The sequence below is a fragment of the Pelophylax lessonae genome, assembly GCF_965119305.1.
Source record: "Pelophylax lessonae genome assembly, chromosome: 4".
Lineage (NCBI taxonomy): Eukaryota > Metazoa > Chordata > Amphibia > Anura > Ranidae > Pelophylax > Pelophylax lessonae.
Window position 1 is genome coordinate 471,045,912 of NC_138771.1, and position 13,961 is coordinate 471,059,872.

Below are 13,961 nucleotides of genomic sequence, written 5' to 3' on the forward strand. Positions count from 1 at the left end.
TTTCATAAGGATATTCTGGTTTTCCATTAAACCAGAGCTCTTCTTCAAAGAAAAAAGAGGATTATATCACAAAGGAAAAACACGATAAGAAGAAATCAGTGTAAATTAATTAAAAATTTACAAACCATTTTTTTAAGACTCCTGTTCTAATTACCATTAAAGAAAAAAAATAAAACAACTTTCTCCATCTGTAAATCTTATAGTAAAGGATTTTCCTATTTTTTTTTAATCAAAGAACACATTTACACATAAATAGCAAATATAATTTAATTTAAAAAAAGGAAGTCATCTCTTATTTATATTAAAGTGATTGAAACTTTTTTTTTCACTTGAAAGGCGCTGTTTTATGCACAGTTTGTCAGTTGAGAATTAATTTTCTCTAGCTGCTTCAGCTTGCTCTCTTTATGTTTTGTCACTTTGCAAATTCTTCTATATTTTCACTGTAGCCTTTACTTGATTTTAAGTTTTAGCTAACAGATTTTTTGGCCCTTTCTCCACTTTTTTAAAGAAATGGTAAAAATACCCTAGGTTCAATCAAGGTTTGAGAGAGGTTTTTCAGCTGATGTATAGAGTCTACTGATTGATATCCAAACTGAGATAAAGTTTTATTGCATATATCCTGCACGGCTTGGACAATGTTGAAATGCAAATGGAGCCTCCAATTTTCAGCAGTCTCCGATGAGTTTCTGTTTGTGGTATATTTGTTCACGTTAGAGGGGACAGAAGCGTTGGTGTTCTCCTCAATCCAGGCAGTGAGGTTATCTTTCCATTCTAAGCCTACAAAGTTGTAAATCTCATTGGCTTTCTTGACTGGATCTCTGGCAAGGTCTTCATATCGGATAAGCATATATCTCCCTTTTAGCCAAGAAGGTCTACTGAAGGCTGTCTCTACCGACTTACTGTAATCAATACACATGTTCTTGATGAGGTTCAGGTCTAAGTTATGTGGCATTTTGCCAGAAGAGTTCCAAATTTGGTAAAGTCTATATTGGTCTACAAAAGTACTAATCCTTGAGGCTAGGACAGCTCTGGGGTCTCTGACCAGGTGAATAATTTTAAGATTTAGTCGAGGGTCCTCCGCAAGTGTCCTCAGATGGTCAATCTCTGGAATCCTAATTGTCTTTATGGCCATATATCTATACGACCGGCAAGCAGTGGAAGCCAAAGTCATGTTTATCCTTTGGCACTTCTTTGAGCATATGTTTTCCTCAAGTCTTTCTAGCTGTTTACACACAGGTGGTGAACACAAAGCATTACTTGCTCCATGCCTGAAAAATGACAATGCCACGTGATCCTTGGGTGTTGGTTTGATATAGTTCTCAAGGAGGTAAAAATCACAGTCATATAGATTCTGAAGCAAATCCCTATAGGCCCCAAGAAGTGATCGCCTGTCTATGGCAGGGTGCCTGTTTGCAAGTGTATATTGGACAAGGTAAAGAGGCTCAAACAAGTAAAAGACATCAGGATTTTGGTTAAACAGCTGGCCAAGAAAAGATGACCCACTTCTGGCAGTGGCAAATATCAGTATATGTTTTTTGCTTTGTTGGGCGTTGACATCTTCACACAATGCTCTTGTAATGTTATCTGAAATAGCAAAAAAAAGAAAGTCAGTACTAGTAATATAAATTTGATACATGTACATGTTGTACTTTGTCCTATCCCTCTAGGGGCCCTGTAACACTAGCTGCGATGTGGGACAGGGTGCCCTTCCCCATGGCTTACAGCCACCCGCTACCCCAGCTAGCAGGGAGAAGGCTATTTTGCTTTGTAGCCCCTGTCTCTAGCTCTAAGCACTTGCCTGAGGTAAACACTGGCAAGGGGAATGCAAAGGGAGGAGTGGCTGACACACCTCACAACCCTCTGCATTCCTCTTGCCAGTTCTTGCATTGGGCAGGTGCTGGGAGTCAGCAAAAGAATCTGCTAAGAAAAGCTGCTGTCTTCTTGCTAGCTGCAGTGTCAAGTGGCTATGCCCCACTGAATACACGATAAGAAAATCGGCCGAAAATTTCCGTTCAGCGATCGATCGGCCAATATTCTACTCGTTAATGTCCAGCCATCAGTGAGCGATATCGATATTGAGAACGAAAAATACCGTTTGAAAAACACGAAAAATTCTGTCGTCTCGTTTGCGAAAGAATGATATTCTATACTTTGGTGTTGAGGTCGTTCAGTTTAAATCTGTATAACCTCATCACACACGAACACTGTTTCGATGGTCGGCGGGCAACGGTCGGGCGATATTCGGACCGTGTATGTTGGCAACTTTTTCGACCGACAAATACTTTTTCAAAAGTCGGTGGTCGAATGATCGGGCGCTATTCTAATCGTGTATTCAAACCAGAAGTGTGTGTGTGTGGGGGGGGGGGGGGGGGCTTTCGAACATTGCAGCTAGGGAGATCAGACAAAGTATGGCATGTACTTTGCCTCATCATGAACTCAGTATAATAAAGACAAAATAGTAATTATTCCCATCAGGGAATACCGATTCCATGGAGAGATGTATCTGGTCAGCAACAATGTTTAGGTAGGTAGTACGTGTCAACTAGCATTCACTTAAATGACAGAACCCAAGGTGTACCAGCAGAACATTGCCCAAAGCATCACACTGCCTCCACTAGCTTGCCTTCTGGTGCCATCTTTTCTCTGTGTAAGCAACACACAAGCACCAGGCTATCCACATGATGTAAAAGAAAAATTATTAATCAGATCAGGCTACCCTTTTGCATTGCTCCGTGGTCCAGTACTGATGCTCATGTGCCCATTGTAGGTAGTTATGGCTGTGAATACAAGTCAGCACGGGCATCCTGACTGTTCTGCAGCTACAAAGCCCCATACAGTATATACAATAAAATGCTATGCCCATTTTTTTCTGCTTTTAACAAATTAACTTCAGGGACAACATGTTTACTTTCTGCCTTACGTAACGCACTGACTTTCAGATGCCATAGTAACTAGATAATCAATGATATGTACTTTAACCTGTCAGTGGTCATAAAGCTTTGGCTAATTGTTGTAATTGCTCTAAAGGAAAAAAAAATAACTGCTAATCTTTTTACAAATTTGGAGCTGTATCCTATACACATTTCTTGGGCTATCTCAAGGAGTCTTCCCAGTTCTTATCATGAACTACTGAACGATTCCCCCTGGAGCTATGAAAAGGAAAGGGATTCCATCGTTTTTTTTTTTTTAATTCTTTATTTATGGCTTTGCATAGTACAATCATTATGCCGAACTCATGGCATGCAAGGCACAATAACATAGTTGCAACAAGCCAATAAGTACAACATTTTTAGAAGATTAAAACAAACAAGAGCAAAGCTGAGCAAAAAAAAACCAAAAAACTGTAATTTTAAAAGAGAAAATCATAAACTCGACTTGAGGATTCCATAGTTTAACAAATGAAAACTGAGTAGGGCTGACACCATTTCTTGTGATGGAGATTCTTTAGCCCAGAAAATGGCACATGTTGTCATTCCACAACAGCAAACTAGGAGATGTGTGCATTTCTGTGAGATGATCAACAGGTACTGTATCTCACAAAAGTCAGTACACCCCTCAAATTTTTGTAAATATTTTATTATACCTTTTCATGTGACAACACTGAAGAAATTACACTTTGCTACAATGTAAAGTAGTGAGTGTACAGCTTATATAACAATGTATAGTTGCTGTCCCCTCAAAATAACTCAACGCACAGCCATTATTGTCTAAACTGCTGGCAACAAAAGTGAGTACACCCCTAAGTAAAAATGTCAAAATTGTGCCCAAAGTGTCAATATTTGTTTGGCCACCATTATGTTCCAGCACTAGCTTAACCCTCTTGGGCATGGAGTTCACCAGAGCGCAGAGGTTGTCACTGGAGTCCTCTTCCACTCCTCCATGACGACATCATGGAGCTGGTGGATGTTAGAGACCTTGCCCTCCTCCACCTTCCATTTGAGGATGCCCCACAGATGCTCAATAGGGTTTAGGTCTGGAGACATGCTTGGCCAGTCCATCATCTTTACCCTCAGCTTCTTTAGCAAGGCAGTGGTCATCTTAGAGGTGTGTTTTGGGTCGTTGCAGCCCAGTCTCCTTAGGGAGGGGGATCATGCTCTGCTTCAGTATGTCACAGTACATGTTGGCATTCATGGTTCGCTCAATGAACTGTAGCTCCCCAGTGCCGCAGCACTCATGCAGCCCCAGACCATGACACTCCCACCACCATGCTTGACTGTAGGCAAGACACACTTGTCTTTGTACTCCTCACCTGGTTGCCACCACACATGCTTGACATCATCTGAACCAAATAAGTTTATCTTGGTCTCATCAGACCACAGGACATGGTTCCAGTAATCCATGTCCTTAGTCTGCTGGTCTTCAGCAAACTGTTCGTGGGCTTTCTAATGCAAAACCTTTAGAAGAGGCTTCCTTCTGGGACGACAGCCATGCAGACCAATTTGATGCAGTGTGCAGCGTATGGTTTGAGTACTGACAGGCTGACCCCCCCCCCCCCACCCCTTCAACCTCTGCAGCAATGCTGGCAGCACACATACATCTATTTCCCAAAGACAACCTCTGGATAAGACGCTGAGCACGTGCACTCAACTCCTTTGTTCGACCATGGTGAGGCCTGTTCTAAGTAGAACCTGTTCTGTTAAACCGCTGTATGGTCTTGGCTACCATGCTGCAGCTCAGTTTCAGGGTCTTACCAATCTTCTTATAGCCCAGGCCATCTTTATGTAAACCAACAATTCTTTTTTTCAGATTCTCAGAGAGTTCTTTGCCATGAGGTGCCATGTTGAACTTCCAGTGACCAGTATGAGAGAGTGAGAGCAATAACACTAAATTTAGCACACCTGCTCCCCATTCACACCTGAGACCTTGTAACACTAACGAGTCACATGACACCGTTGAGGGAAAATGGGTAATTGGGCCCAATTTGGAGATTTTCACTTGGGGGGTAATCACTTTTGTTGCCAGTGGTTTAGACATTAATGGCTGTGTGTTGAGTTATTTTGAGGGGACAGAAAATTTACACTGTTATACAAGCTGTACACTCACTACTTTACATTGCAGCAAAGTTTAATTTCTTCAGTGTTGTCACATGAAAAGATATATAAGAAAATATTTACAAAAATGTGAGGGGTGTACTGACTTTTGTGAGATACTGTCATTTTCTGTACTTGCAGGGTCTTTATAGAGGAACCTCAGCCCAGCGCTATTGTGGTCCCACCCCCACTCTTCTGCGCAGCTGTCTGTGGGACCCAATGGAGACCTGCAGCACATCTGCACACGCACATGCTGCCTGGTTCTTTTTTTTTCTGCCCTAGCATACACTTTAATGATACAATCAAAAACACATTTTCAAATGTTAATTACTGCACCACTCTCTTGGTAGTTTGTCTCTTGTATGTGAATTATGGAAGAAGGAAAAACGTGACTCTTGCTAATAGCAACCAATCGGCATAAGTTGCCAGTAGACAGCACTGGCACATTTCCTACAGTTTTTATAAAATTAAATTGCTTGTAAAGATATGTTCTGGTTACTGTAAGCAGGTAAGTAGTACAGTAGCTTGATGGTTAGAACCCTGTAGTGCCGGATTCATTTTCAGTCAGTAACACTGACTATGAGGGGTTTTTATATCCTCCCTGTGTTTGCTATGGGTGCTTCAATTTCATCCCACAGTCCAACACATAATAGGAGGTTAATCAGTTTCTATTCAAAACTGGCCTTAGTATGGAATATGCTTATGGAATAAAATGTTGTTTCCCTGGCCAACTGCTTTAAGTAGGGGAAGAATTTATGGGTATATTGGGTAGAAATTAAAAATAAAAATTGACCCCAGATAATTATCATTCCTTTCAAAATCACAGTAAAAAAAAAAAAAAATATTATATATATATATATATATATATATATATATATATATATATATATATATATATATATATATATATATATATATATATATATATATATATAAATATATAATATTGCTGAAAGTATTAGGGGGCCTGCCTTTACACACACATGAACTTTAATGGCATCCCAGGCTTAGTCCGTAGGGTTCAATATTGAGTTGGCCCACTCTTTGCAGCTATAACAGCTTCAACTCTTCTGGGAAGGCTGTCCACAAGGTTTAGGAGTGTGTCTATGGGAATGTTTGACCATTCATCCAGAAGCGTATTTGTGAGGTCAGGCACCATGTTGGACGAGAAGGCCTGGCTCGCAGTCTCCCCTCTAATTCATCCCAAAGGTGTTCTATTGGGTTGAGGTCAGGACTCTGTGCAGGCCAGGCACGTTCCTCCTCCTCAAACTCCCTCATCCATGTCTTCATGGACCTTGCTTTTTGCGTTGGTGCATAGTCATGTTGGAACAAGAAGGGGCCATTCCCATACTGCTTTCACAAAGTTTAGAGCATGAAATTGTCCAAAATGTCTTGGTATGCTGACGCCTTCCGTTCACTGTAACTAAGGGGCCAAGTCTAACCCCTGAAAAACAACCCCACACCATAATCTCCCCTCCACCAAATGATTTGAACTAGTACACAAAACAAGGTCCAAAAAGACATGGATGAGCGAGTTTGGGGTGAAGGAACTTGACTGGACTGCACAAAGTCCTGACCTCCACCTAATAGAACACCTTTGGGATGAATTAGAGCGGAGACTGAAAGCCAGGCCTTCTCGTCGACATCAGTGCCTGACCTCACAAATGCGCTTCTGGAAGAATGGTCAAACATTCCCATAGGCACACTCCTAAACCTTGTGGATAGCCTTCCCAGAAGAGTTGAAGCTGTAATAGCTGCAAAGGGTGGGCCAACTCAATATTGAACCCTACAGACTAAGACTGGGATGCCATTAAACTTAATTTGTGTGTAAAGGCAGGCATTCCAATACTTATGACAATATAGTGTGTGTGTGTGTGTAAAATTATATATACACACACACAAAAGAGTAAAGGCAACGTGTACCATTGAGTCTCCCTTTTATAAAGTTTTTTTTTTTTTAATTTTTATTTTACCACTTAACCACTTCCATACAGAGCAGTTAGACACCCTTCCTGCCCAGACCAATTTTCAGCTTTCAGCACTCTCACACTTTGAATGACAATTGCTCAGTCATGCTACACTGTAACCAAACAAAATTTTTATAATTTTTTTCACACAAATAGAGCTTTCTTTTGGTGGTATTTGATCACAACTGGGGTTTTTTTTTTTTCGTGATATATGCAAAAAAAGAGCAAAAATTTTGAAAAAAAACACTTTTTTTTAGTTTCAATTATAAAATTTTGCAAAAAATTAATTTTTCTTCATACATTTGGGCCAAAATGTATACTGCTACATGTCTCTGGTAAAATGAACCTAAATTAGTGTATATTATTTAGTCTGTGTGAAAGTTATTGAGTCTAGAAGCTATGGTACCAATTACTGAAAATTGATCACACCAGATGTACTGACTGCCTATCTCCTTTCTTGAGGCCCTGAAATGTTAGGACGGTACAAATACCGCCCAAATGACCCCTTTTTGTAAAGTAGACAGTCCAAGGTATTTAGTAAGAGGCATGGTGGGTTTTTTGAAGTTGTAATTTTTTCCCACAATTCTTGGGAATATTAAGAAAAAAATTTTTTTCTTTTTTTTCCCACAAAGTTGTCAATTTATAAGCTATTTCTAACACATAGCATGTACACAGCAAAAATTACACCCAAAAATACATTCTGCTACTCCTTCCGAGTATGGTGATACCACATGTGTGAGACTTTTACACAGCCTGGCCACAAAAAGAGACTCCACGTCCAAGAAGCACCTTCAGGCGTTCTAGGAGCATAAATACACATAAAACTTTCTTACTACCTATCACACTTTTCAAGGCCCTAGAGCACCAATACAATGGAAAAGTCCACAAAATGACCCCATTTTGGAAAGCAAACACTCCAACGTATATTCTGTGAGGCATTATGGGTCGTTTGAACGTGTCATTTTTTTCCACAAGTTTTTGGAAAATGTGGGAAACAAATGAAAACCTTTTTTTTTTTTACACAAAGTTGTCAATTTATAGGATATTTCTAACACATAGCATGTAAATAGCAAAAATTACACCCCAAAATACATTCTGCCACTCCTCCTGAGTATGGCAATACCACATGTGTGAGACTTTTTCACAGCCTAGCCATATAGAGGGACCTAACATCCAAGGAGCATCATCATGCATCCTAGCCACTTGCCTAGGCCTATTTTTGACATTTGGTGTTTACAAGCTAAAATCAGTTGTTTTGCTAGAAAACTGCTTAGAACCCCCAAACATTATATATTTTTTTTAGCAGAGACCCTAGAGAATAAAATGGAGATTATTGCAATATTTTTTATCACACCGTATTTGCGCAGCGGTCTTCCAAACGCAATTTTTTGGAAAAAATTCACTTTTTTTAATTAAAAAATAAGAAACCAGTAAAGTTAGCCCAATTTTTTTCCATAATGTGAAAGATAATGTTACGCCGAGTAAATAGATACCCAACATGTCATGTTTCAAAATTGCGCACGCTCACGGAATGGCGACAAACTTTGGTACTTAAAAATCCCCATAGGCGACAATTTAAAAATTTCTACAGGTTGCCATCTTTGAGTTACAGAGTAGGTCTAGGGCTCAAATTATTCCCCTTGCTCTAACGATCGCGGCGATACCTCACATGTGTGGTTTGAACAGCGTTTACATATGTGGGCGGGGTTTCTGTATGCGTTCGCTTCTGCGCGCGAGCTCACGGGGACAGGGCGCTTTAATTTTTTTTTTTTTTACTATTTATTTTATTTATTATTTTTTATTTTTACACCGTTTAAAAAAAAAAAAAATTGATCATTTTTATTTCTATTAAAAGGAATGTAAACATTCCTCGTAATAGAAATAGGCACGACAGGACCTCTTTTTTGTGAGATCTGGGGTCAAAAAGTCCTCAGATCTCACAAGTACACTAAAAGATAGAAAAAAAAAAAATTATTATATAAAATGAAAAAAAAAAAAAGGACCTTTAAACCGGTTGCTAGGCAACAACATTTTCCGTAGCTCCGGTCCTCCAAGACCATAGAGTCAAGTGAGGGCAAGCTTGCCCTCACTCGACATCCTGTCTGTGAGGATCTGGGACCGGATCGTTTTCCCCGCTGCCGGCGGGTCCGGTAAGCTGGGAATAGGACCGGAACGCGGCGGGAGGGGGGGGGGCGCCTCTTCCGCCATCCCGGAAGGGCGATCCCACGGTGAATCCGCCGCTGGGACCACCCTTATCGGAAAGCCAACCGTCCACCGTTTAAAAAAATACCAGGGTTATGGCAGCTATCTGCTGCCATAACACCGGTATTTAGGTTTAAACGGAGGACGTATATAAACCTTTTTGGACTTGGACATGGTGGCTGTATGAAGGGTGACAGGTACTCGGGTACTTTGTTGGGCAGGTGACAGGTACTCTGGTACTGATGAGCAGGTGGCAGGTACTCGGGTACTCCGATAGGCAGGTGACAGGTACTCGGGTACTCTGATGGGCAGGTGACAGGCAGGTGATAGGTACTAATGAGTAGTACTGATACTGATAGGTGATACTGTACTGATGGGTACTGATGATCAGTACTGATACGTGATAGGTACTGATGAGTACTGATGAGTAGTGATGGGTACTGATGAGCAGGCGGCAAGTACTCGGGTACTTCAGGCATCAGGTACTCTGATGAGCAGGTGGAAGGTACTCGGGTACTCTGATGGGTAGGTGACAGGTACTCAGGTACTCTGATGACGGGTACTCCGTTGACAGGTACTTAAAGTACCCGAGTACCTGTCATCAGAGTACCCGAGTACCCGTCATCAGAGTACCCGAGTACCCGTCATCAGAGTACCCGAGTACCTGTCGTCAGAGTACCCAAGTACCTGTCATCAGAGTACCCGAGTACCCGTCATCAGAGTACCCGAGTACCTGTCATCAGAGTACCCGAGTACCTGTCATCAGAGTACCCGAGTACCTGTCACCAGCCCATCAGAGTACCCGAGTACCCGTCATCTGAGTACCTGATGGGCTGGTGACAGGTACTCGGGTACTTTGATGGGCTAGTGACAGGTGCTCTTTATTGGGGGGGGGGCAATCAGTGTGTTTGGGGTGCACTGTAATTGGTAACTAGCTGTTACCACACTCTCTTCCTCACACAGGATCGGTGTGTGAGGAGGAGAACACGGTGACAGCTAGTTACCGTGTTCTCTGTTGACATTTGTGACCGGCTGTGATTGGACACAGCCGGTCACGTGGTAAAGAGCCAATTTCATTGGCTCTTTACCTAGATCGGGGATCGACTCTGTCAGAGGGACGAGCCTCGTCCCCGATCGCTGCTCTGCGCGCCCCCGGGGGCGCGCATTGCAAAGAGAACGAGCGGCTCATGTGATCGGCTGTGATTGACACAGCCGATCACATGGTAAACAGCCAATTTCTAGGCTGTTTACCTTGATCAGGGATGGGCTATGTCCGAGGGACGAGCCTCACCCCCGATCGCCGCGCTGCGCGCCCCCGGGGGCGCGCAGTAGAGGGGAGATCCGGGCGACGGCGGCCCGGATCCTTACAACCACTTTGCCGACGTCATTTTACATGACTCGGTATGGAAGTGGTTAAGCCCCGGAGGATTTGGCTGCTCAAAGACCAGGGCCTATTTTGCGATTCGGCACTGCGTGACTTTAACAGACAATTGCACGGTCGTGCAGCGCTGTACCCAAATGAAATTGGTGTTCTTTTTCCCCACAAACAGAGCTTTCTTTTGGTGGTATTTGATCACCTGTGCGATTTTTACTTTTTGCGCTATAAACAAAAAAGAGCGACAATTTTGAAAAAATAACAATATTTTTCAAATTTTTTTATATGAAATTCCCCAAAAAAATTTAAAAATCAAAATTTTTTAACATTTTAGGCCAATTTGTTTTTTGCTACATATGTTTGGTAAAAAAAAACGCAATAAGCGTATTTTGATTGGTTTGCGCAAAAGTTATTGCGTCTACTAACTACGGGAAAGATTTATGTCATTTTTATTGGGTTTTTTTTAACGAGTAACGGCGGCGATCTGCAATTTTTTGCAGCACTGCGACATTGCGGCGGACAGATCGGACCCTTGACTGACATTTTTGACACTTTTGGGGGTACCAGTGACATTACTACAGTAATCAGTGCTAGAAATATGCACTGTTACTGTAAAAATTACACTGGCAGGGAAGGGGTTAACTTTATTGGTGATCAGTGGGTTAAATGTATCCCTAGGGGCGTGATTCTAACTGTGGGGGGGGCGTGGCTAGTGATGTAACCACAGAGACATACGATCCTACATAGCAGGATCGTATGATCTCTGTAGTTACACCAGGGAGAATAACAGGGTGCTTTATTTACATCAGTCGCCTGCCTTTCTCCCTCTCCAGCGGGAGATCGCGAGTGACCGGCGGACATCGGAGCCGCCTGTCACTCGCACGGGGATGTTAGTGAATGAGTGGGGGCGGGAGCGCACCTCCGGCGGCACGCACTCGCTCCCTAGAGGCTCGTGGCCGAGCGACGTAGCCCTACGTTGTTTAGCCTGTAGGGGGCTGACTGCCGCAGTAAATAGTCATGCGGCGGTCGGCAAGCGGTTAAGTATTTATTTTATTTCTGTTGTTTTGAGCTCTTGAACTCATATTGAAAACACTGCCCCCCTGAGCCTATTCAAACCCTTGGACTAATTTGCACATATTTTGCCCTATGACGAGTGATCTGTGGTGGATCACTTTTCAGAGGAAGTTTGGCAGGAAGTGAGGAGGCATGATGTTGCCTCTTTGCTGCCTATTTAAACCCTGAAAACCCGCACCATCACTCCTCAACCTCGTGCAGTTGAATTGGTCTTAGTTGGAGGCAGTACTGCTTACCAGATGTGACAGGGGGGATCATTTTTACCACTGCAGCATGTGTACACCCCCATCTGCTGCCTTTGCAGCTTAAAGCGGTTGTATCCTCAAAAAAGAAAAAAACAAAAGAAAAAAAAAAACAAACCCTGCAGGACAATGGCATAATGTGCTAGTATGCATCGCATACTAGCTCATTATGAAATACTTATCTGAGAACGAAGCCCCGACATGGTCGCCCGGACACCGCTGAGGCAGCTGACATCTTCCCTCAGCGTCTCTTCTGGGTTCGTCAGCTCTGGCGCTGTGAGTGTTGCCGGAGCCGCGATGATGTCACTCCCGCACATGCGTGCCGGACCTTCAGAGCGCATGCGCCGCTGGTGTCAGCGGCTGCAAGCAGTGCGAATATCTCCTAAACCGTGCAGGTTTAGGAGATATTCATTTTACCTACAGGTAAGCCTTATTATAGGCTTACCTGTAGGTAAAAGTTAAAAAGCGGAGTATACTTTAAGGTGAGCAGTTGGGGAGATGTTAAGACATGGCTCTAACGTGTGTATTTACCAGCCCCCAATCGCAAGTGTAAAATAATGTGTTTAAATGTTTCAACCATGTCCCCTCTGTGTTTTTGGAAAATAAACGAAATTCTATGCAATAATTCCATAAATTGTATCTGCCTTCCATTAATCACAGACTCCAGACTGAGTACAATATAAAAACAGAAGCTTGATCGCCACCTAGTGGCCTATTGCTAGTACCAAACTTCAAAAGAAGCACCTAAAGTGGTCCTAAAGGCTTAAAGCAGTATTAAACCCCAGAGCAAGCATTTATCATATTTCAGCTTACTAATTCTTAGATGTGATGGCTGCATTCCATTTCTTATTTAGATTTTCTTTCTTCTATTTCCATCCGGTATCCCAAAAGGAAATAACTGTAACTGTTTATAAACTGTGAGCTGGAGTTTGTCTTCAATTTGTTAGTGTATCTAAATCCCCTAATACGTTTAATGCTACACCCCCCCCCCCAGACTGCCAATGATGATGTCTGCTTGGCCTTCTATGCTCATTCCTCCAGAGTTGTGTCTAACTAATACAGAAGCTGTGTTATTGGCCAGATCACCAGGTGAAAACAGAGGGAGAAAGCCAGAGAAAAGAAAACAGAGTTATCCACCACATCTAATGATTGATAAGCTGCAATATATTACATTTTTGGTTTTGAGTTTAATACCCCTTTAATGTATTTATTTTTTTTTTTCTTTCAAAAACCTTACAGCATCAGCTACAGCCCCCCTCCCCCATCCTTAATACTTACTTGCTCATTTTTCGGTCCAGCGATGTGCCCGAAAGCAGCACCCCTACTCTCTCTCTCTCTCTCTCTCTTCACAGGACTCAGAGGCAGCAAAGGGAGTTTTTGGCTCCTGCTGCTGTCAATCAAATCCTATGAGGAGGGAGCAGGGGGTGGGCCTTAGCCATGCTGTGTGTATCTATGCATGTCTGCCCCATAGAAATCACATGCTACTGGAGCAGACCCAGAAGAGTGCCGGCGGGGGACCCAAGAAGAGGAGGTTCAGGGGCGCTCTGTGTGAGTATAGCATGTTTATTATTTTATTCAAAAGAAAAATTCCCTTTAACCAGTTCCCGACCAGCTCCTGTATATTTACTGCGGCAGGGTAGCTCGTACAGGCAGAACGACGCAGGTCTACGTCACTCGCCTGGGAGGAGCTAGGGGGCGAGCGCGCTCCCACCCCGATCGTCAGCAGGGAAGCCAAGGCATGTGTCAGGTGGCTCCGATTGCCGCCTGACGCCCGCAATCGCTCCCCTCAGAGAGAGAAGGACGGTCGACTGTTGTAAACACAGCCGACCACCCTTCTCCCTCAAATGATCTCAGAGCTCATGTGATCCTTCTATATAGGATCACATGTCTCTATGGTCATCTCAGAAGCCACACCCCCCACAGTTAGAATCACTCCCCTAGGGTCACATTTAACCCCTTGATCACCGATACTGTTAACCCCTTCCCTGCCTGTGTCATTATTATAGTAATAGTGCATATTTATAGCACTGATTACTGTAGTAATGTCACTGGTCCCCCCCAAAAGTGTCAC

At 42.8% G+C, this 13,961-nt stretch overlaps 1 protein-coding gene across 1 annotated transcript in view; it reads right to left on the minus strand.

The window, feature by feature from the left end:
- Nucleotides 1–343: 343 nt before the first annotated feature.
- The window catches only part of LOC309553526 (carbohydrate sulfotransferase 1-like), a 172,251-nt gene continuing 158,633 nt past the window's right edge, over nucleotides 344–13,961 (minus strand). The window contains exon 3 of the mRNA XM_082254773.1: nucleotides 344–1,584. Coding sequence (XP_082110899.1) covers nucleotides 503–1,584 — 1,082 coding nt within the window. The 3' untranslated portion in view covers nucleotides 344–502. The remainder of the gene's footprint in view (nucleotides 1,585–13,961) is intronic.